General features: G+C 39.0%; 1 protein-coding gene across 1 annotated transcript in view; it reads left to right on the top strand.

The window, feature by feature from the left end:
• Positions 1–23,714, top strand: part of LOC135201869 (dynein axonemal heavy chain 3-like) — a 250,908-nt gene that overhangs the window by 40,306 nt on the left and 186,888 nt on the right. Inside the window, exons 8-13 of the mRNA XM_064231170.1 lie at positions 2,415–2,625; positions 2,863–3,036; positions 3,168–3,429; positions 7,489–7,654; positions 7,815–7,919; positions 8,291–8,447. Of these exons, the coding sequence (XP_064087240.1) occupies positions 2,415–2,625; positions 2,863–3,036; positions 3,168–3,429; positions 7,489–7,654; positions 7,815–7,919; positions 8,291–8,447 (1,075 nt within the window). The remainder of the gene's footprint in view (positions 1–2,414; positions 2,626–2,862; positions 3,037–3,167; positions 3,430–7,488; positions 7,655–7,814; positions 7,920–8,290; positions 8,448–23,714) is intronic.

Genomic DNA, 23,714 nt, shown 5'->3' on the forward strand with positions numbered 1-23,714 from the left:
GGAAGATGGTTAAAAGAATTTTTACAAAACAGAAAACAGATAGTTATTGCAAAGGATGAGAAATCGGATGAAGCTAAGGTAATATCCGGTGTGCCACAAGGTACAGTATTAGCTGCAATACTGTTTGTTATTATGATTGCAGACATAGACAGTAATGTTAAGGACTCGGTGATGAGTAGTTTCACCTATGACACAAGAATAAGTAGAGAAATTACTTGTGATGAAGATAGGAACGCGCTACAATGAGACCTTAACAAAGTATATGATTGGGCAGAGGTAAATAGGATGGTATTTAACTCTGATAAATTTGAATCAATAAATTATGGAGACAGAGAAGGAAAGCTATATGCATATAGGGGACCTAATAATGAGACAATCACAAATAAGGAAGCAGTTAAAGACCTTGGTGTGATGATGAATAGGAAAATGTTATGCAATGATCAAATAGAAATTCTATTGACAAAATGTAAAGCAAAAATGGGAATGTTGTTACGACACTTCAAAACAAGAAAAACTAAACACATGATTATGCTTTATAAAACATATGTTCGTAGTCCACTTGAATATTGCAATATGATATGGTACCCACACTATCAAAAGGATATTGCACAAATAGAGAGTGTACAAAGGTCCTTTACAGCTAGAATAGAAGTTAAGGACCTTGACTACTGGGAAAGACTACAATCATTAAAATTATATAGTCTAGAAAGGAGAAGAGAACGCTACATGATAATTCAGGCATGGAAACAGATAGAAGGAATAGCCGAAAACATCATGGAGCTAAAAATATCAGAAAGAGCAAGCAGAGGTAGATTAATAGTGCCCAAAACTATACCAGGAAAAATAAGGAAAGCACACAGGACATTAATCCACTATGCACCAGCATCGATAATGCAGCATCTATTCAATGCGTTGCCAGCTCATCTGAAGAATATATCAGGAGTGAGCGTAGATGTGTTTAAGAATAAGCTCGACAAATATCTAAGCTGCATCCCATACCATCCAAGGTTGGAAGATGCAAAATATACCGGAAGATGTACTAGCAACTCTCTGGTAGACATTAGAGGTGCCTCACACTGAGGGACCTGGGGCAACCCGAACAAGATGTAAGGTCTGTAAGGTAAGGTCTCTCTCTCTCTCCATTCCATCAGGTCATCAAATCAGAGTCGGAGTTACAAAAATACATACTTTTTTTCAAAGCAAAGTACTAGTTGAATAATTCAGGTTCTTACAGGATAATCAATGGAATGATAATAGTTCAAGTCTCACAGACAACTAACTCAGATAACCCCCCAGTATTTAAATGTCTTAATCAGCAATTAGTCACACCAATTATCTCTTCTCCAAAATATTATAGTTCCCGCCACACAGGACACTTAGTCCCCTCACTAGGACACTCGGCCCCCTCACTAGGACACTCGGTCCCCTCACTAGATCCGCCTGTTTAAAAGACAGGAGAACACACTAGTGAGCACACACAATTGTAAAGACAAAGTCAAAAGATTAAATGAAATGGAACATCTTTACAAAATGTCAATAACAGAGTAAGCCATATCTTTGGCTAAAGCATAATGACACTTACCCATTACAGCTTGGAATTTCACACACTTTCAAAAGGAAACGCCTTGGCATACGCCATCGTGGCTCTACCTTTCTCGCACAGACCTCTCCGTAAGTCTTCCCCTAGTTTTGGCTAAAGATGCCATTATGAACGGAAGAGGCGCACACGTACACATGAATTCAAACTCTTCAGTCAACGCCCCAAATAACTGGTCACAGCCAGTTTTCTAAGGCACCTTGAACAATAGCCTCACGACACTGATATGCTTAAGTAAGGAACTTTAACATCATACCACCCCAAAAAGAGATATCAGCATTCTCTAGGTTGTTGCCCTGAGTCTGTCTCCATAGGAAGTTAAAAATGATCAATCTGTACATTCTAAAAAAGTCACAGCACATCACATCATAATGATATATTAAACATATTATTAATTATAGCCCTCTTTTATGTAACATATATAGTATATGATATAAATTATATATAAAATATATATATATATATACTATATATAAATATATATATAAATATACTATCTATATATATATATATATATATATATATATATATATATATATATATATATATATATAGATAGATGTAATTTTATTTTAGATTACTTAAAACATGCCATTCACATTCTCATTTTTTTACAAGGCTGGGACAGACTTCAGTAAAAGAAATGAAATACAACATCTTTACTAAATGTACTTACATATATAATTATAGTACTTAACAAATATCTCTGTCAAAAGAGAGAAGTCCAAAACAGTAAAATTTAATGCAGATGTTTCTTATATACTACTTCCTGCCATACCATGCAATGAATTTTCTAACAACTAATCAATGATTAAAGCGGGGGACTGGTCAGCAGTGGAGAAGGCGTTGAGCTGAGTGTCCTGATCACAAGATGGCGCGCGGCTTCAAGAGCTGGTAGAACTCATCTCCGTTCCTCGTGGTTCTCTGACTCTGTTTCAGCCATAAGAGAAGCGGCAATTGCAACGAACCTCTCTCCATCTCGAAGGCATGCCGTTATGCATGCTTTTAACAATCTTTTGGCATCAAAGGTGAGAAAACCTGATGATAAATTGGGCACAGTTTTGCATGCTCTTTTCTTTTACAAAAACTAGGTATTCTTGTTTGTAGATGTATTTTTCTTGATATGCATGACTTTTCACCAAATATGCATTGAGTTACTGTAACATATTCTGTTTATAGAGATATGTGGATGCTCTTCAAAATTAATGTATTAAGTAGCCTATGTTTCTAACTACTGTCTCTCCCTTTACACCTATATTTTTCAGCTTCAGGAAGTGCTTATAAGAAGTGTTGAGTCTGTCCTGAAATGGTTAGGCAGTGAGGAGGAACCTTGGGTGGGGCCTAGGCTGAAACTTTACTTGGTTTTGGAAAATGACAAAGTTACCTTGCAGCCCAATGAATCTGAACTGTTTTCTGCATTTATGGATCTTTTCAAGGAGGTAACAAGAAATATATCCAGAAAAATTAACAAAAGTTGTTTATGTCATATCTTCACATACAATATAAAAGTCAAGGAGTCGTGTATTTCTGTCAAAAATGATTTTTTTTTTTCTTCATTTTCATGCTAAAGTTGGATGAATGCGTCCAGTTATATCGCGGTACCTGGGAAGAACCACAGCCTCCAAAAATACCAAAGTGGCGTCAAAAAGCTGCAGCTGATGGTACTTCAGAAGGATCGGGTGAAGCAACACCGTTGTTAAGACCTCTTGAGCCGAAACGGGAAACCCTAGTGGTTACCCTTTCTGAGCCCCAGTGGGAGGGCTTCAGAACCTCCCTTTCTAACAGTATTGCTCAACGATTCAAAGATGCTGCCGAATTTATCTCTCAGATAAGTAAGGTTTTAATTTTTAGATTTAAGAGTTCTTATAAAATTCTCTTGAGGTATTTGGCAAAAATATGGAAAAATAGCAGGAAGTAATTCTTTGGATGAGGAATTTTGCATAAGAAATTAAAATAAGTACTCAAAAGATATACATCGGTTGCTTTACTACATATGCTAATCTTCTAGTATACAATTAACTGAACATTGTAACTGATATGCTTTGAATTTCTTGGAATCCTTGCTAGGGCTTTTGAAGATAATCACAATTTGTTCCTATGGAAATAGTAACTATTGCTTTAGGGGATTTCCTCACTCGTTTACTGTCATTATTCACTGGCAGGCATCTTGCTGCTATTGTGCTGTTCTGCTAATTTGAAACTGTTTCTCGCTTGTTAGAGTCAGCACCACCCTCTTGTTTGGTGTGGGCATGGTCCCCAGACATTGCTTGTGCAGACAGGTGCTGGCACAGTCTGCATGGACTAGATCGTGCAGCACCCTGGTCTGCTTGTGGTTTATCATGTGCCCCAGAGGTGGGCACAGCTGCACTGGTGACCATTATCCTGTCGCTTTATACAAGGTGGACCTTCAGCTAACATAGAAGACTTCATTGGACAGATGACTATGTATCAGGACTCCCTTCCATGCAAGAGTTATTCTAGGATACATTGACTAATTCCCGTAGAACTGAGCATGTGCTTTATACTTATGAGCATGCTCTGGAGCAGTTGGATTGGCACTTTTGAGAGGTTATTGCTCTTTTGCTTGAGTATCCCTCTGGTGTACTGAATGAAACTGTTGTTCACGCTGCATTTGTCTAAGATAGCTTGTAGCTTTCATGCTAGGCGAATGGTCTGATCTCCAATGTAAGAAAGTTCTATTCTGTCCAAGAGATTAGCAAGCTCCTTCCCATGCCATCGATGCAGCAGAAAGCTTTACCTGGTGTAGAATTCAGAGACAAGTGTTCCACAGTTGGACTTGTCAGTCTACAGACAGACAATGGATCCATGGGGAGACTCCATTATGGAATGGAATCAGGAACCACCGAGTCTGTTGCCATGACCTCCTTCCAGACAGCACCATGGCTCGATTTCTTGTTAACCACACTTGCTGACTTCGCTGCCACCAGTCTTATCTGAGAATGAGCAGGCAAAGTTTAGGAGTTTCCTGGTGCCTATTGGAAAGACACTGACTTTCCTTTCACACCAGATTGCTAACTTGTTGGTGAATTTTGTCTTCAGGACATGGAACATAGTACCCTCTCTAATTTTGAGACAAGTTTTGGCAGAGTATACTCGAAATCTGGAACAAAGTTGAGTGTTGATCACACCTGGTGTTAGGAGGACCCTGGTGGTGCTATGTTGGCCCCCTTCTGAAGGGTTTTCTAATCTGTTATATGAGGAGTGACTCTCCAGTTGCAGTTTCTTCTTAGTGGATTGCAAACTTCCTCACCTACCTTTGTCAAGACAAGTTCCTCAGTCTCAAGTCTTCAGATTGAAGGATACGGATATCTTTCCCTCAGTAGAATTGTGCATGTTCATGATGAGCTTTTGAAGAGCTTTGTCCTCTTTGAGAGCCTCATCCTACATAGTGGCGCGTGACTCTTGATCTCCACAATGTAATTCAGACCTGGGGGATGCATTGAACCTAGAGCTAATACCAAGATTGTTTTCTAGCAGCCTAAGCCTTGATGTAGCAAGTTGGCAGGTTACATAACATATCCTATCTGGCCTGGTACTCAGGGAGTTGGAAATGTCGCATTCTTATTCATCCCTGAATTAGTCGTGAAAACTCAGAACCTATAATATCTTATGGGAGACACAAGACTTTCTTGATTCACTCCCTCTGGGACTGTGTTAGTGTGAACTGTACTAGGGCCCAATTCACCCAGTGCAAGCCATATTTTCTAGTGAGGACCTTAACTCTTTGGCCAGCGTCAGCAACTTTTTATTAGCATTAGCAAGTTAAAGGAAAATGTCTAGGAACACCTTAAAGGCTTAAACAAAAAACACTTGAGCTTATGGTTCCTCTTGAGAGGGTAACAGCCATAAATTGGGTGAAAGCTCATAAAGTCAGGGGTGTAGGAGAGTCCTTTGAATTTTGGAAGAAGTTTTTAGTTTCACAGGTTCTGAAGGCAGGGGTATGGGAATGTCACTGCAATATACTTGAGGATGTTATCTACAAGACCCTGGACACCTTGGCACCTCTGGCAGCTGCTGAACAGATTGCAAGTCACCCAAGCTCTTTTTTGGACAGAAAATACATCTTGCCCACGTATTTGGCGAGTGTGAATCGGGGATAAATGGTAGAGTGGCTGGTTTTATTTTTTTCTTCCTTTTTTCTGGCCTGGGAGAGATACCAGCTCGGACTAAATATGTACTGGCTCAGGGAAAATTAAAGGTGCAACTCTTAAGACTAGATGATCGGTTAAGTAGCTTAATTGACCATAAGCACTTGGAGTTTCATCTGTTGGTAGAGCCATATGTATGTTTTGACCACATAGACTCAATGTCTGACTTGTCACCCCTTTTAGGATCAGTTGGTTCTCTGTGAGTTTCCTCTTTTTCAGGTAACATCCAAGGACTTTTCTCTGTTATGCTCAGGGTCCTATTGCTCTGTCGTCATCCTTATGCCAGACTTAGTAGGAGGTTACAGAGGTCGTAACTTCCTTACTCACTGTTGTGACTGGGAATGTGAAATATCCAAGCGGAGATTCAACTACCAGTCAGTTGAGAGATTACCTCCCACCAAAAGAATGATTCTAGTTCATAATAGGTTATTGTTTGTATTTTCTTAGGAACTAATAACAAATTTTAAAAGTGATTTGTATTTTTATAGGTATACAAAACAGAACCTTTTATCATATTTCCACGTCAACCATCCTACTTAGTCCCTGGTGCCAAAGGGAAAGTGCTTGTAGAGGGCATGTGAGTATGGAATTCCCTTAACACCAGTTAACTTTGTTATCAAGTCTCAATGACTGTTTCCAGCTGGTGCTGAGAAGTGTTCCATCTTAGTCAGGATAAATATAAATTACTTAAAAATATGTTATTGATTAACAGATCTTGTACAGATTTCCCACCCCATTTCCCCCTTCAGGTGGATGGAACTTTGCTGAACGTGTCTGAATAGTTAACTATTCTTGATGTAACCTTTGAGTTCACATCTAACTTTTGAGAAACATCTAATGAAAGTTTCAGCAAATGCCGCATGAAAGCTAGGTTTTGTTCGTAAGGCCTCATATATTTATAACAGTGATAGAATCTATGCAGTTTGTTTTAGGTCATTTGTACTCCCTTCTGCTTCTGCCAGATATTCATCTCTTGGATACTAGAGTGGTTCATGGTGGTAGGTTTCTGTTTCATAATGGTAATAGTTGTGACTTGGACCATAGGCGGATGGTCTCTTGTTTGTCACTTTTTCATAAGTTATATTTCAACAGAGATCTTCCACATTCACAATTGATCCCTAATCCTCTTTATCTGCCGAGAGCAACCAGATTTGCTGAACAGCAGCACCAATATGCAGTAAATGTTTAGCCTCGCTGTCGAACTTCTCATTTCCAGAGGTCCTTTATTCCTCACACTGTTGGACTGTGGAACTTCAGCCTCCCAGAGGAAGTAGTGTAATTGTTTAGAAGTTCAAGCGAAGGTACATTACATTGCTACCCTGATACCATTCTTCTTGCATTTTAATACATTTTTATCTATTTGTTAATTTATAAATTTATTTTTTTTTTGTAATGAGTGGGGTCTCCTTTTTCTGCATTTCCTTTTACCTCGTTTTACTTCTTCCTAATGAACACCATACTCTTTGGAAGCTTGAATTTTAAGACAATGGCCCCTGTGGACTTGTTCTATGTGAATAGGATTCATCTGAATAATAATAATAATAATAATAATAATAATAATAATAATAATAATAATAATAATAATAATAATAATAATAATAATTAATACAGTTCACCTTCATATAACAAAATGTGATTTAACAGTCTGGATTGTTTTAGTATATTATTTAAAAGACTGGATTGTTTTAGTATATTGTTTAAAGAATAACTTTTTTTCTTTAGTGTCAGAATGGTCATCCGTTTTGTCTGGTGAAGTAAAACAGGAGGTCAATGACTTTCTTAGTGAAGATGCAGAGTTACATGAATATGCAGGGAAAATTACCCACTATTCAAAGTATGTTGAACAGGCCAGCCATGTTCCCACATCAGGTACATTACATGTATTCAGGTAAGATTTTCTCATTGTAAGCAGAAAATTTTAAATAATTGGAAAATTTATATGATTTTATATGTAATAATTGATCATATTTTTTGGATGTCGTATGTGAATTTGTTGAATAAAAAATGTGAAATCACATGTAAAGCGTTACTTTCCATTTTCATTTCAGACTAGAATATAAATTTCTTCGTCAGTCTCTCTTGTCTGTTTCTGGAACGTTTGTGTCTGTTTTAAGGAATCAGCTCATCGTTCAACACAGGGACACAGTTCAAGGGTTAGTTTTCTCTTCCCTCATTTGTATTTAATTAACGAAAAGGTTATATTTTCATTTTCAGCATTTATAATATTTTAGTTCTTATTCAGTGCAATTTACTACAATCTGGTGGCATGCTTGAAGTGACTATCTTTGGGATGTCACGCATAGATTTCTTCATTTTTTTATGAATTAGGAGTGACGAACGGTAAAGTTTTTGAATGATTCTTCGAGCATTCTACATTCTGTGTTACAAGCTTTGTTTAAAGCTCAAGCAACTCTTAGTACTTCTTGAATATACAGAATACTAAGTAACTTGCGTTTTGCTTAATTTGTATCATATTGTAGTTGATACACATACTCACGATATTTGGTACACTTTTCTCTGTTAGGTTAAACACCCAGTTTGAAACTATTCACTCAAGGATCCAAGAGACTCCAGTCTCCACAGAGCAGCTCTTCAAGTTAATGGAATATGTGGAGGAAGTGCGGAGGATTTCTATTCATCGGTTGGCAGAAGAAGTGGCAGAAATGGTAGTCAGGCTCAAGGTAACAGATGAATCTCATTTCTGCATTGTTGCTGTATCAAGCTCACATAATTTTCCAGCGACAACAAACCATCACTCTAACACCGACAAGTGTGACAAAGCTCTGAAGTTTAACTTTATATACGTAATATTTATGATATTATATATATATATATATATATATATATATATATATATCTATATATATATATATATATATATATATATATCAGTATATATTTATTGTTCAACACCCCACATTAAATATTGAATAGAAAAACACAAGGCAGGTCTCTTTTGCCTATAGTACAGACATAAATAATTTGTATATATAAAATGACATCTATATAATAACAAAATAAAAATTTTTAATTACCAAGTAATTGCATAACTATCGTTTCATTTATTCGCAGCAATTTAGAATCAAATTTCGCGGTAGTGACACCGATATTGTGTAGTAGGTGACACCAGTCTCGCCCCCTAGCGAGAGTTATGCTTATGTTCATCAGAGGGGAGGAGAGAGGGCTCTGATCATGTAATTACTTGGTAAGTATGTATAAAATTTTATTTTATTATAAAAATGTCATTTTTATACAAGTAACTTACCAGGTAATTACATAGCTGATTCCCACATTGAGAGGAGGTGGGATATATGGACATATTCTGCTCTAAAGCATAAGTCATGTAATGGATTAGAAGTAGAAAAGCTGCTGAAACAATGCTTGCCGTTCCTTGTTAGTCAAGAGAGCTTGCAGTAGAAACTGCCTCTGGTTGGTGCTCAACTTAACCTGTAATGGCACAGCAGTAAAGCTGAGGGTTGCCTCTACTTAAGGAGATTTTGTAGCAGAGGAGTACTCCGATCGCTACCAGAGCATCAGCGAAAGTTATGCCACTGTGGAACTATCCGATGGCTAGCCGAACTTTCATAATATGTTGTCACCTACACTGAAGTAAAACCACAATACATCTACTGAAAGTGTCAGGTGCTCTGGGTAGACTGTACCCTCCCGGCTCCTGAAACTTTGACGTTTCGCTACAAGGTGAAGGTTCACACAATAGGGGAGAATCCTATGCTTCCTTTCTTGATACTATGCCATTAACTAAAATTGCTAGGTACTGTCCAAATTTTTAAAAACTTTTTATAAACTCTCTTCAAATCATGAGAAACGAAGAATGATTATACTACCAGTAGGTTGAATGTTGAATGGACATAAGATTATACAGTATTTGAAAGCTAAAGAGGTAGAGGCTGTTCTAACGTCTATAGATTTACTAAGAAGGAGGCAAATGTTTCTCCTTATTCTAGGTTCTTAGAAGATGAAGTCCATTAGGCTAAAGGATAGGATGTTCTAATCAGAGGACGAGATGAGTACTTGCCATAACATCCTAGGTTATAACTGGTCTGGGATTCCAGTTTTCTAGGAATTACCAGATCATCCAGCCAGGCAGAACTCTCTCTATTCCTACTCAGCACCAGACAGTGCTTCAGGCTCCTATAGAACGAGCTTTTGCCAGACTGTAGTTTTTGTCAGGAGTTCTAATCAGAAGGGACTAGCTCTTGCTAAAACAACATAGTTACTGGACGGCTTTTGAACCTGAACATTGAAACAGAATGGAATATCTATTCTTCTCATGGCAAGTAGGCACTATTGGGGGCTCAGAGCAAGGGCTAGTGTCATTGCAAAAGCTGGTGCCAGGCTAATACTGGCGCCAGGAAGGCAGGGTGCCAGACTGGCTATGATCTTGGGTGAAATCTGATGTCCCTAGAAGATGGATGTCCTTAAACCTCTTCAAAGAGAAAAAAAAGTATCCAGATTTTGGGTGGGTCCCTAACCTTGATTAAAACCTCCGGGAAGATGAATAAATTAAATTCTTTAATTGGTTGGGTGTGGAAGCGACTTTAAAGGAAAATAAGATAGGGATACCAATGTACTAGGTCTCTTGTTTATACATGAGTTATGCATAGTTCGATACCTCATAATGGTTTAATTGCAAAAGGGACACAGATGTCTTGCAGAGGAAACATATGCCTTGAGAAACTATCTTTCAAAAGTTAATTCCCAGGATTTGAAAACAACGAGAGAAGATACATTTGCATGACTTGTAATAATCTCCGCAATATGTAAGGAAAGACCTGATTGATAATTCTCCACACAGTCTGGAGTCTGTATGGTGAAAATCAGACTACCTCAGTAGGTCTCTTGAGGCGAGGTTGTCTGAGAAGACACGGTGGAGGAGGATCCTGCAGACTCCAACCACAACTGAGCAGGTACCAGAACCATGAAGCAGGCCAAAATATGGCTAATCTGAACATTGAAAAGTTCCTACTTGATCGTAATGAAGGACGTGAGGAGAGGAGGTTTGATGGATAAGACTATAGCAAGGAATCTGAAATACATACCATAGGGAGTGTATGGGGCCACCAAAGGAGGAAGCTGCAGATCCCTTGAAGGGGCAAACAAGCCCCAGACAGGTTCGTCCTATAGATTCCACAGATCTCAGCATACAGGGAATCAAATATCCCCTCCTGGCGTCACATTACGTCTGATAAGACTAAAGTTCTCTGCGCTGATCAAGGGAAAAGAAGATTTGATTGATCTGTCCACCAAAACAGTACTAAGATAAGTGAAGATATGGGGGAAAACCCTTTCTTACATAAAACATTAGGGCTGTGGTCCCGTCTGAATGATATCCACTTCTAGGTCACAGTGGCTCTCAAACTTTTATGAGATTTTTTGCGTGGCAGTCTCTCTACAAGTCTTAGATTGCTTGGTGGACCGCTTTTAAATTAATTGCAGAATTAAATTAACGTTACAATATATACTGCACAGTTACTGAAACAACACATATTTATCAAAACAATTATATTTTTAGAAAATGGTAAAATCAAGGTACAGAAACAAAACTAATTTTTTGGAAACCAGATTACATATTAAAAAAATGGAAACTTTATTTTACTGAAGCAAAAACTTCTTTTTTATTTGACAACCAATTGATTAATAAGAAAATGCAACCTATATGGCCAAAACATATATAATCAGAAAATGGCAACCTTAGTTATCATATGTACTTTTAGTGGGACGGGTGCATTTGCTTTGCCTGAACCAATTCTTCTCGATTTGGTTTTGTTTTGGCTAGTGTGGCTTTCATATCATTTGTTGCTTCTAATCTGTTTCTGGGTTTTGTTTTGACGGCAAGTAGTGTGGAAAATGCTGACTCATAATAACAGGTAGCTGCAAATGGAATGAGCACTTTTAGAGCCATCTTTGCAACACTGGGCTAGAATTGTGCCATTTTAATCCAAAAATCACTATGGCAGATTTCATGGAAACATGTTTTGCGCCTGCATCATTAATAAATTCAGTACATTGTTCTTGCATTGAATAATACTCCGAAGGCAGATCATTAATTGAGAATACAAATGGGTTGTTAAGCTGATAGTATTTTTCAAAATTTTGTAGGAAAGGAAACAAATGAGTTATTTAATTGCTAAGAAGTGATACATCTTGTTTTATCAAATCAATGATACCATCTTCCACGTTAAACTTATTCTCGTTAATATATGTATTAAATTATGGAGATGGGCCAAAATTATTCTTCTCTAGCTTAGAGTGCCGTAGTACGAGCTTCATTTTGAAAGCAGCAATTTTTCCATGGCACTGGAGCACTGTGATCTCTTTTCCTTGCAGCAACAAATTAAGGGAGTTTGTGTATTGAAATATTTCCACCAAAAGTGACAGGCATATAAAAAACCGGACATCAGAGAATTTTGCATGGATATCTGGCTTAGTGCCTACCAAAAATTGCTGCATTTCTTCACGTGGTATAAAAACTATCTTCAGTACTTTCCCTTTGGAAAGCCACCTTATGTGTGAATGGAATAAGAGTGTTTCAAATTCAGAATCACTTTCTTTACATAATGCAGAAAACAAACAAGAGTTAAGTGCGTTTGCTTCAATGAAGTTAACTGCTTCAATCACTTCACTGAGATCATGGTTCAACTCATCAGGCATGGTTTTCATTACTAGTGCTTGCTTGGTGGTGAAAATTGCAATGGGTACCAGTAATATCTGGAGATTTTTTCGTTTTTTTCTTTCACCATTTCACTCTCTCATAAGAAAACTAGTGAGAGAGGCATATTATGGTAAAGAATAATGCTTTTTTGTAATCCAACTGTATTCCACATACAAAAGAACATTTGGTAGCATATATTAAATGCCAAACCGTATAGTGAGAGTAATCCAAATTATAGCCTCCTACATGTGAGGATGATATAACTATAGGATTTGGTGAACCTTTCACGGTCCCCCTGAGACACCTTTGCGAGCCCCCAGATGACCGTGGACCCAAGTTTGAGTACCACTGGTCTAGGAGTTCACCAAGGCCAAAATCCATTATGGCTGTGTGGAGAAACATTCAACAAAATGAGAAGTAGAGAGTCCGTTTTTCTAGGGATTGCTCTCAGAAAATCCCCAGTCCTGAGAAGTCTTCCCTCCTAAGAATATCTGAAGAAAATATGGCCACTAATACTTGTGACCTGCCTCTTACCGCCTTATTGGCACAAGAGAGTACTTCAAGCCAGTCTCCCTCTGTCCAACCAAGTGAGCTGAATAATTCAAATACTTTGAAGCGAACTTTCATGAAATGGTTCAACTCTGTGGGGGAGTAAAACATTAATCTCCGTGCATAATCAATTAAGCTGGAGAAGTCCACCTGGGAAGAGGCAGAAAACTCCCAAAGAGGGCATCTCACCGGTGGCATACTACAGAAAGAAGAGAGGGAGGAGAACAAAATACAGCTCTCTTTTCTTTGACAACAAATATTAACCCCCAAGAGTACCACCTAGGTAGTCTAAAGGACTCTGTCGGTTGTCACATCATGAAAACATATCCAGGTGTCGTATGAGCAGTTTGGGTGAACAATGATGGGTAATAAAACCAAACAAAATGCAAAAGAGAAGCATAAGCAGAAGCAGGTTGTTTTTGCTCAAAGTCCTTCTCCTTGGAAGAAATTGAAGAAGGATCTAAATCGGGTTGATGTCCTTCCGGGATTTGATCCATAAACAAGGGGTTCTTTCACAGTGTCAGAATATTATCCAAACAAAATTGGATAGGATCCTGAGCTCCTGAGAGTGAGTCTGGATCCCTCTGGGTGCTTGAATCCCACCGGGTGCTCGAAGTCTACTGGGTGCTCGACTCCCATGGGCACTTGCCAATCACTGGAGACTTGGAAAACACTGTATACTTAGAACCCACTGGGCGCTTGGAACCCCTATTCAGATCCCATTGGATGCTCGGTTACCACTGTGGGTGCCTGAAATGTACTGGGTGTGTGTGCACCAATGGGATTCTGCTCCTGCTGGGTGCTCGGATGCTACTGTGTTTTCAGTTGCCACTAGACTTTCGGTTCCCAGCAAGCACCTGGGATCCATTATGAGTTCCAACTCTACTGGGCAATCGAAACTCTTCTTGCTGTAAGATAACAATTAGGAGCTATGTATACTGGAGACCCCTGGACACTTGTGTTCTCCCAGAAACTGCAACTCAGTTTAGGATTATGATCCTGTTCCCTGTATCATATATGAGGTATTAGAGAAACTAGATCTACATTCAAAGACATTTTCAATGGTCTAGAAGCACCCGAGAAGTGCCAACTATGCTCTCAACTGGCATCAGAGTCTGAACCACTGGACGACAATGTGTGCAAATCCACTTGGACACCTTACCAGTGGTTGTCCAACTGGTCTTGGGAGCTTGGAAGATGGGAGCTTGGAATGTGGGCACCCCGAACTGGGCTACTAATGCACCAAAGCTGGGAGACCTGCCTTAATGCCAGCGGTGCCCCTAGTCTACACTAGGATCCAAGAATATGCCCACACTGGGATCCGTAACATAGGAAGTCTGGGCAAGCACAATACGTTTATAAACTCCTTCTCAATGGTTGTCCATTGAAACCTACAGACAACAGGTTCGACTGAGGGGTAATTATCCGGGAGTAAACCCTTGGGGACCCCATAGACTGACAGTATACTCAGCTCCCACTGGGCGTCAAGACTCAGCCACCAATGGGCACTTGTCAGCTACTTGGAGCTGGCTCGGTAGCCAGTGGGAGCTGGCTCGACAGCCACTTGGAGCTTCCCAGGTAGTAACTTGGCACTCGCTAGGTAGCCACTTGGTGCTCACTAGGTGGCCACTTAGTGCTTGCTAGGTGGCCCCCTGCTGCTTGCTAGGTGGCCATTTGACACTTGGTGCCAATGGAAACTTGGGGCTATAACGGCATGCTCGGACACCTACATGATAAAGCATTACTAAATCTTGAGTCAAGTATATGACAAAATACAGGATATATCAGATATAGTTCTGCACCTGGTGAGCTAGTACTGGCGCCAGACTTACGATGTCATTGTGCTAGCTAATAGCTATCTATATCGATTCAAGTTCATCGTAGGCATGCTAAAGCAAGATTACATTGTTCCCTTCACTGGTTCTGTGTGCAGCCCTCCACTGGAATGATTCCTCTCTGGCTGGCCCTTTTACTTCTTTAATATAAAGTGTTGTACTCTCTTCTTGTATGACTTCACTTTAGATGGTAATCATGTTCTATTCTTTCTTTACTGGGATCTAGGCTACACCGTACTCCGAAAGCCCGTCATAGCTTAAATTCTCCTGTTACATTATACCTTTTCATTTAAACAATTCTGAAAAGGAAAGAGTGATAAGTGTTTTAAGTTGACTGCAATTTCACTGCAGTAGTGAGCAACAGACTGCAGATTCACTATTAATTAAGTGAAAGGGGTGACAAATCTTAAACCAGAACTATTATTATTAACTAACACTATGTAATAATCCTGCAAGAAGTTCGTTGCGGAATTAAAGTTCAACACCAAAGTTGGACGGTTATGAATGCAATGTTTACATTAGTATGCTACTCGAAGGTGGTAGCAAATGCAATATTTATTTACATAATTGCACTACTTGTGTACCAACTCAGCAACATTTTACGTTGTTACATTAATCATCGTAAAGATGAATTAATCAAAAGATTGTAAGATCGTTACTGAAACGATATTATTGAACAAATCAGATCCATAACAAATGTAAATATTGATTTGATAAACCAATGTTTACATTACAGTTTGCCCTCAGCAAAGGGTAGTTACACGGTAATAAGTTCCAGAACCTGCTGCGGAAATGCAAAAACCGTGGAAATGTAAAAATCCCCTCTAAAATGGTTATAACTGGCTTATAAGTGCCAAATAATCATTACCCCATAAACAACATTGCTTATAACTTTCTATTTTAACATTTTAATGGTTCATTTGATAGTTCAAACAAATATATACCTAGAATTATCATACTAAAACAATTTGCTATCATTTCAAACAAAAATAATCCCAAACCATTGTAAGGATAACGTCCTTTCACTAATTTCATTTAACTGAAACAATGTGCCGAATTCTAATGTATTCCATATTGTGTAGAATTCTCTGGCCTTTCCGCTGATATAATTACCATTTTATGAACACAGACTGCGTTTGTGGTTATTTATAAATGTATGTCTGTAAGAAAACACAAATCTACTGTCTCAGACTCATTTCTGCTCTCAGTGCAGGTCGGTGCTCTTTATCCATCCACACCTGTTTATGTCAACCCAGTTTGTCTATGATAAATTATCAGTACCCAGCTACTCTCTGGTCCTCACAACTGGTGACCTCCCGGAGTCGGTGACACAACGGTTTAGGCCCAGTCTTTAATTGACTAATTATGGCCGCTCACCTTCAGAGAACCTTTAGTGGACTCAATACGGCATCACAGTTTAGTTCTCTGTAAACTCCATTCCGAGGACGACACTGACATCATCAACAGACCCATCATGGCACAGCTTCCAAGTGTGTTTTGACATTTTTCGAGGATGGGTAGCTGGGTGCTGGTCAGCCAACACAAAAATCAGGCGTCAGTCCAGAAACATCCATTTGACGTCGTGGCCTCCTTTGCCTCAACCGGGGGATGCCAGATACCTTCTCAACCCTCGAAACCTGCGGGCTTCTGTTCTTCCCCTGGCACCATTGCCGCACCTGCAAGTCTCTAGGCAACCTCCCAACACTGCTGCTGCACTCAGGGTCTTGCTTTACCCACCCGACGTCACTGCCTGTGGACCTCCTCAACCCCGCTGACGCCATCGCCTGTAGTCCTCCTTGGCCCACCGACACTGCTGCCGCATCTGTGGGCCTCCTCTGCCTGCTAACTCTGCTACCTGTGGGCTTCCTCAACCTGCTGACACTGCTGCCTCACCTGTGGTTACGCTCTGCCTGCCGAATGCTGCTGCCGTGCTGGGGACTTCCTTAGCCCAACCTACGCGGCTAGGCAACTGCCAAGAGAGGCCTCCTGTCAGCCAGCAACGCTGAAGGACTGCATTCAATAACGCCCCACAACAAGTGTCACAAGGACACAGGGTCGCCTTCTGCCTCCAAGATATTTTTCGTTCAATCATTATTCCATAATAATTGTTTGGAGGGGAGGGAGTATTTGTAAGGACAACGTCCTTTCACTAATTTAATTTAACCGTAACAATGTGTCGAATTCTAATGTATTCCATATTGTGAAGAATTCTCTGGCCTTTCCGCCAATATAATTACCATGTAGGAACACAGACTGCGTCTGTAGTTATTTATGAATGTATGTCTGTAAGAAAACACAAATCTACTGTCTGAGACTCATTTCTACTCTTGATGCAAGTCGGTACTACTTATCCGTCCGTACCTATCTATGTAAACCCAGTTCGTCTGTAATAAATTATCAGTACCCAGCTACCTGTCTTACTCTCTGGTCTTCACACCATCATCCCAAAACATCCAGAAAGATCTCAGATTAGTACCCTATTTCAACTGTTACTCTTAAGTATATACACCCCCTAATGCTTATAACAATGATTTACTCATTTTAAGATATGAATATTTTATTAATGTAAACAGCAAGATATGTAAGAAGTTTTGAATGCAAATGAAATAAATCTGGCTCACAGAACGTTTGGCAACAAATCAAGATTGATTGATTGTGTCTATTAAATCTGGTGTCACAACATCTGGGTAATTGACACCGAAATAAATTAAATAGAAAAAATTAAATTTTAAATAAATTTCATACAAAAATATCTATAAATATATGTATATAAAAATTTTGTTCATAATATAAAAGTTCTTACATAGGCGATCTATGTATAATTTAAATTTGGTTGAGGAGGCCCGCCTCCCCCATATATTTATATAACTGCTCAAGAATTGTAGCTAGGATAAAATTACCTAATCTTTCACGACCCCAAGACAGGAACCTATGTCTCAAATTCCTGAATCTGGGACACTCAACCAACAAATGTTTCACAGTCAAGGGCACAGTACAGTTCTCGCAAAACGGAGGATTTTCACGGGACATGAAGAACCCATGTGTGAATCTTGTATGTCCAATCCTCAATCTGCACAACATCGTAAAAATCAGAATTTAGTCAAACACAATATGAAAAAAATACAGGAAATAGTGAATAAATAGTTTTGCTCTAAGAAAAAAAAACAAATTATTAATAAACTTAAAGATTTGGTCCAAAGGAAAATCTGCAAATTAGTGAAAGTGAATATATTGCATAAAAATCCGCAACAAAGAGGACCAAAAAATGTGAAATGCGTAAAACCATGTAATACTCCAATAACAACAATAAAATAAGGAAAAATTCGTTCTGAAGTTTTCAGCTGAAGTTACTCAACTTTCGGTTTGGATACCGAAGTCTGGTAAAATACCAGCAAAAAATGAACAACGGTTGCCGACCTGATGTTACCTACATTAGTCGCAGAAACAAAATGTGAATTGTCTGCAGAGTTGCTCCTAAGCCTTTCTCTAGGTCTAGAGGGTGAGACTAGTGTCACCTACGCAATATCGGTGTTGCTACCGTGAAATTTGAATCTAAACTGTTGCGAATATATGAAACGATAGCTATTTAATTACTTGGGAAGTTACTTGTATAAAACTTCTCTTTAAAGGGGATGTAACACCTGCCTCTTAAAATAACAAAAAAAAGAGTACTGGGATGGCAGAGTATTGTGAGAGCTGCATACCAAATAGTAGAACAAAATAATTTTATTACTTTAATATTAATAAAAACGATTAAAATGAAGTTTAGAGGGGTATGGTGATCATAACATTATATACCATAACGTATTTCACTCCCAGTCCACAATAGATATCGTATATATGAAGTTGAGAACAAACTGAACACAGCAGTAGGAGTCCAGGTGATTTATTATTAAACTGTTGAGTTGTTAAATTTAGTAAATTAAACAGTAAACAAAACAGAATCTCCAGAAATGAAGACAAAAACGTTATTCTAACACCCTGCGAAGTTACTTAAGATTATTAGTGCAAGGAAACTTTAAATGTGAACGAAACTGGTTAGTACGTGTAGACATACCAACAATTATGTGTGTATTAACTCAGTTTCTCTCACTTGACCGTTTAAAATTTACATTATTGATACTGCCAAAGAGAATGGAGATTTCAGAAACAAATAAAACGGTAAAACAGTAGAATACTAAGATTCTTGGTGTGACAGCAGTGGGAAGGTCATATTAGTAATGAGAAAGTGGCAGAGATATGGGTACAGTGGCTGGGAAACTTACTATATAGTAAAGTTCCCACAGAGGGGGTCCTGTGACCAAATATTTTCCCGGGACTAAGGTTTGAAGGCTGGTTTTCGTCAATTTGAGGGTGCTGACTAATATGAGCTGGGATGCACCTCCTTTAGAAGCTTTTGTAGCTTTTGTTTGTTTTCCCAATTGCTGAACAGTAAATGACAGTCCTTTGTGGCAGGAAACCTATCTGATGTTTTCATGTACTATAAATTTCTGGACCCATCTCTACATGCTGTTGTGGATTTGCGTCGTTCATGCTCACTGTCTTTGATGGAATTTTCCACACCATAGGCATCATTTTCAAACACAATCTGGCTTGCATTTGGTTGCCTTCTGTGAATAATGGTAAAAATGTTTTCAGCAGTCACCCCACTTGAGGCAGACCCATAAACTTTCTCATGATCTTTGCAGTTGGGGTTGCTAATCTCCACAGGAAACCCATATCAACTAGGGCTATGTACTGATCTGGAAAAGGCTCAACTGGCTGCAGTATTAGTTTCTGAACTAACTTGAATTGTTGCACTTTCTTCATGCTACCGTTGATGTTAAATATGGGTAAACACTCATCTGTCATGCAAAATGCCACCACCTGTGGGAGAGTAAACTTCTCTTCACCAGATTCTTCCAGCCAAATTACCGATGCCATTGCTGTGTTCTCCATAGCATCTGTCTTTGTCACGTTGCCTGGGACTGAATCCCTAGTTATAGGAGGTTTGCTGAAAGTGTATCTTGAACATCTGTGTATAGTAGCATCAAATGTGTGTTCTGTGAAAACATTCATTCTCTGAAGAAGTCACTCTTGTTTCACCGTCTTCATGGACACTTTCAAAGTCACATACAGTCACTTGAGGTGACAACACCAGATACCAAAGCTCTCAGTTGTGGTTTATCCAAGTTGAATGGATTACAAACAAACTCATTGATGCAACTGTCTAGGTCTTGGACAACCTATGCATCAATCTTCAGACGACTGGGGGTATTCTCAATATGATTCTGAGAAGAGTTCTTCATCTGGGCCAGTGTGCAAAAAAGCTGCCCTTACTCTATTGCCTGAGTTCATGTCCCTTGTAGTAGTTAACAGCATCTTCTCATTCCCCAGAATTTTCAACCAGCCAGCCTTCATCTTGAAACCTTTGTTCATCGTTATTTCAATCCACAGGTTTAGAGGCAAAATTGAATATGGCCTACCAGTTATCGATTGTGCAAACAATCCATCATGTAGGTATCTGGCCTTTTCTTTGGGAAGACTACTTACTTCAAGCCTGAATTCCACAGCCAGCTACCATAACGGTCATTGTTGTAGACATGGAGCTATGGCATCATCATTTGCAGTAAAGCCTTGAATTCATCCCAGTTCCTTGTTTTCACTGTATGAATATTCGGCATCAGAACTTCTACCGTGGGCCTGAAACTCATCCAATAATTGACATTGGAACTGTTAGATGACTCAGCACTCTGGAACACTTGTTTCACGAAGGACGCTATCTGGGTGAGATTTCAACTGTGGGTAGACTTACTGCTTCTGCTCTGGAGGTGTGAATAATTCCTGAAGCATGCAATCATCTTTGTAAATGCAGACAGGGACAAACCAGCCTGCATGCCTTTTTTGATCATCCATCGACTCAGAGCTTCATACATCAACCGAAGATATCTGATGTTACATTTGTAGTGTTTCCCAAGTAGTACCTTCTCTATTGAATATTCAGCAATGACTTGTACAGCAACCAGTATGCCAGACAAGTGAGAACCATCAAACCATTTATAAATGGCAGACATGAATGAGCATTGTGTGTGAAAAGGCCCAAAAAATGGCACAATGTCTTTGAAGGCTTTAGGACTTTCATTCCCCAGTTGAACCCTAAGTGCATAAACTGGTTGATCACCAACAAGCACAAGAAAGAGCATTCTTTTCTTCTCAGCTGCAGCAACCATCCTGCACATCACTTCGTGGACTACAGATTTTTGTGGAAACTTAGGAAATGTTAAGAAATAGTACAGTTTGCTCTGTTTTACATCTTGCTGCACAGGAACCTTAAATCCACCAAATGCACCGGTTGTTTGTTCATCATAAGGCATGTTTGCTTGGTCATCTGCAAGACACACCAAAGCATGGATGAGACTCCTCTGTGTCTGTACATCTGTGTTCTGACAACTAATATTAGTCTCTGGACTTGGAGCTGGTTGCCCACATTTCACTTGTTTTATAGGGCTGAACAACATGTTGCTCCAGGCACAAATGTTTCAGGTCTTCTGAACTTGTGGGAAGTGGTTGCTTGTCTCTTTCTACAGCTGGCAGAGTCACTTCCAGGTCTTCAGGTTGCACAAACATAACATTGGCTTTTCTCTGATATAATAACCACCAATTACCTTCACTTTTCAACAGAGATGAGTATAACCATTAACAGACATAAATTTAAAGCAGAAGTAAAATCAACAATTTAATAATAAAAATAAACATTAAGATTCTTAATTGTTGTAGCAGTAGAACAATGCTTAATCTGCATAAATTTTGCGGGGGTATTTGATATTACCATAGAAGTTTCCCGGATGACTGATGTGGATACGTAGTTGGGCTCCTGGAGTAAAGATCACTTGCGGTAACCTAGCGTATGTTTGTGGCAAAGAGACTAGTTTTAGTATCTCACTAATGGCAGTCATCAACTGCTGTAAACATTCACTCGAGTACGTCCCATATGGTGATTTGAAGCAGTTGTCTCGAGTGTCATCTGAGAGTCCAATTTAATGACAAATGGGATGCCAGGCTTGCATCAGTTAAGACACCAACGTGGGTAGGGGGATTGGGCACTACCTCTGTGTGACTAAAGAAACACATGAATCACCAATTTAGAAATGGGATGCACTTCAAATAATCACTTAATCCAAAACAATTGTCAAGTCCTATTTCACAGGTATAACAACATGTAATATCCCGAGAGCTCACTGTTGCCTGATGAAGTAGAAGCAGAAGTAACTGATGGTCTAAATAAAATGTATTCAATAGGCAGTGAAGACAGAGATTCATGAGTTGGCAAGGAGGGTAAAGTAGCAAGGGCAAGGAGGAATGAGTTAGGGGCAAGGAGAATAGAAGAGTAGTAATAGAATCGTAGTCGAAAGTGAACGTATGAGATAAAAGGGATCATCATTCAAAACAACAGTTTACGAAATAATAATCAAGATAAGAACGGTACTAGATAAAAAATGTCAGATTTACTTATCTGGTTTTAGTTGCAACCAGAAGCCGTTCAAGTGGCATCATCTACTAGTGATGAGAAAAACTAAAACATTGTATACTGCTAACTTTATAGCTATTCCCCAATTATTAGGGAAGAATTCCCTTACAAGCACCTGTCAACGGTGGGTGTTTTTCATCTTTTGGCTTCATGCACCATACACTCTCTAAGACTGTTCCATAGAACAGCAGGCAGAGTAGCTAATACTTTCTTTTTTGAGTAGCTCCTGAGCTGCCCAACTTTTATCACGTCTATTTATTGCCAGCTGCATATGATGTTTACTACAAAATGTGATCTTCCAATTTTTATGAAAGAACATGTTTTATGGTCCAGTATCCCAATTCACTGTGTCGCATACTGTGCCAAACCTATCTAGATAATGCCATTGCTGTGCTAAAGTTTTCAGATTGTTCCATGATTCAAGGGTGGTATTGGATCTGTTTTCATCACAATGCTCACCACAGAGGATGCACTTGTGGCTTCCTTCACTTTCTGTACATCTTCTTTTTTTACCTTTTCTCATGAACAACATGGCTGTGACTCATTCAAGAATCTGTAATAAATTGAAATTGTGTTAGAACATAGTGACACTTCAGTTTACTTAAAACCTATGCATCCCAACCATTAAAGGTGTCTTCCTGGTCTTCTGTGCAGTCAGGTGGCTGCCGTCGGAATTTTCCTGCAAAAATGATTAATACAACATTTTTTGGTTCTTATTCATACACCTAACAAGATATTATACAGATAAATGAGATCTTTGACCTTAAAAACATATGTTTAGACCAAAAAATCATTAAAATCAGTCATGTAGAGGGAAAGATATGCAATTTCTTATATACTTGTAGCTGTGTGATGGTCATCTTGAATTTTCACGTCTGGCGGAGTTAGCCCACATTTTCACGAGGTGCACCCCAGCTCATTTTAATCAGCACCCTCTAATTGATGAAAACCAACCTTCAGACCTTGGTCCCGGAAAAACGGTCACAGGATCCCCTCTGTGGGAATTCTACTAATAAAGAGATGGGTGGACATTTGATGAGAAGAGATGAGGAGTAATGAGTCAGAAAAATAGTACTGTATATGTATGGGAGTAGCAGTATGAAGACGTGTAGGAAAATCTAGGAATAAATAACAGAAGGCATAGTAACTGTTGAAGTCCTAGACCAGATGGGAATTTAGGTAAGAAGTGCATAAATCACGAGAGAATGCAGAGAACTGTTTACACTCAGTCTCTTAAAATAATAATTTAAAAAAACTGTTTGGGGAGACCGTACTTATACATAGTTGAATTTTTATAACCGTTGGCTTTACAATACCATTCTACTGACTTTGGTTTGGGTTTCCCTCATTTAAGAGTACACCTAAGCACACCACTTTTTAAATG

The sequence above is a fragment of the Macrobrachium nipponense genome, chromosome 28 (genome assembly GCF_015104395.2).
Source record: "Macrobrachium nipponense isolate FS-2020 chromosome 28, ASM1510439v2, whole genome shotgun sequence".
Classification (NCBI taxonomy): domain Eukaryota; kingdom Metazoa; phylum Arthropoda; class Malacostraca; order Decapoda; family Palaemonidae; genus Macrobrachium; species Macrobrachium nipponense.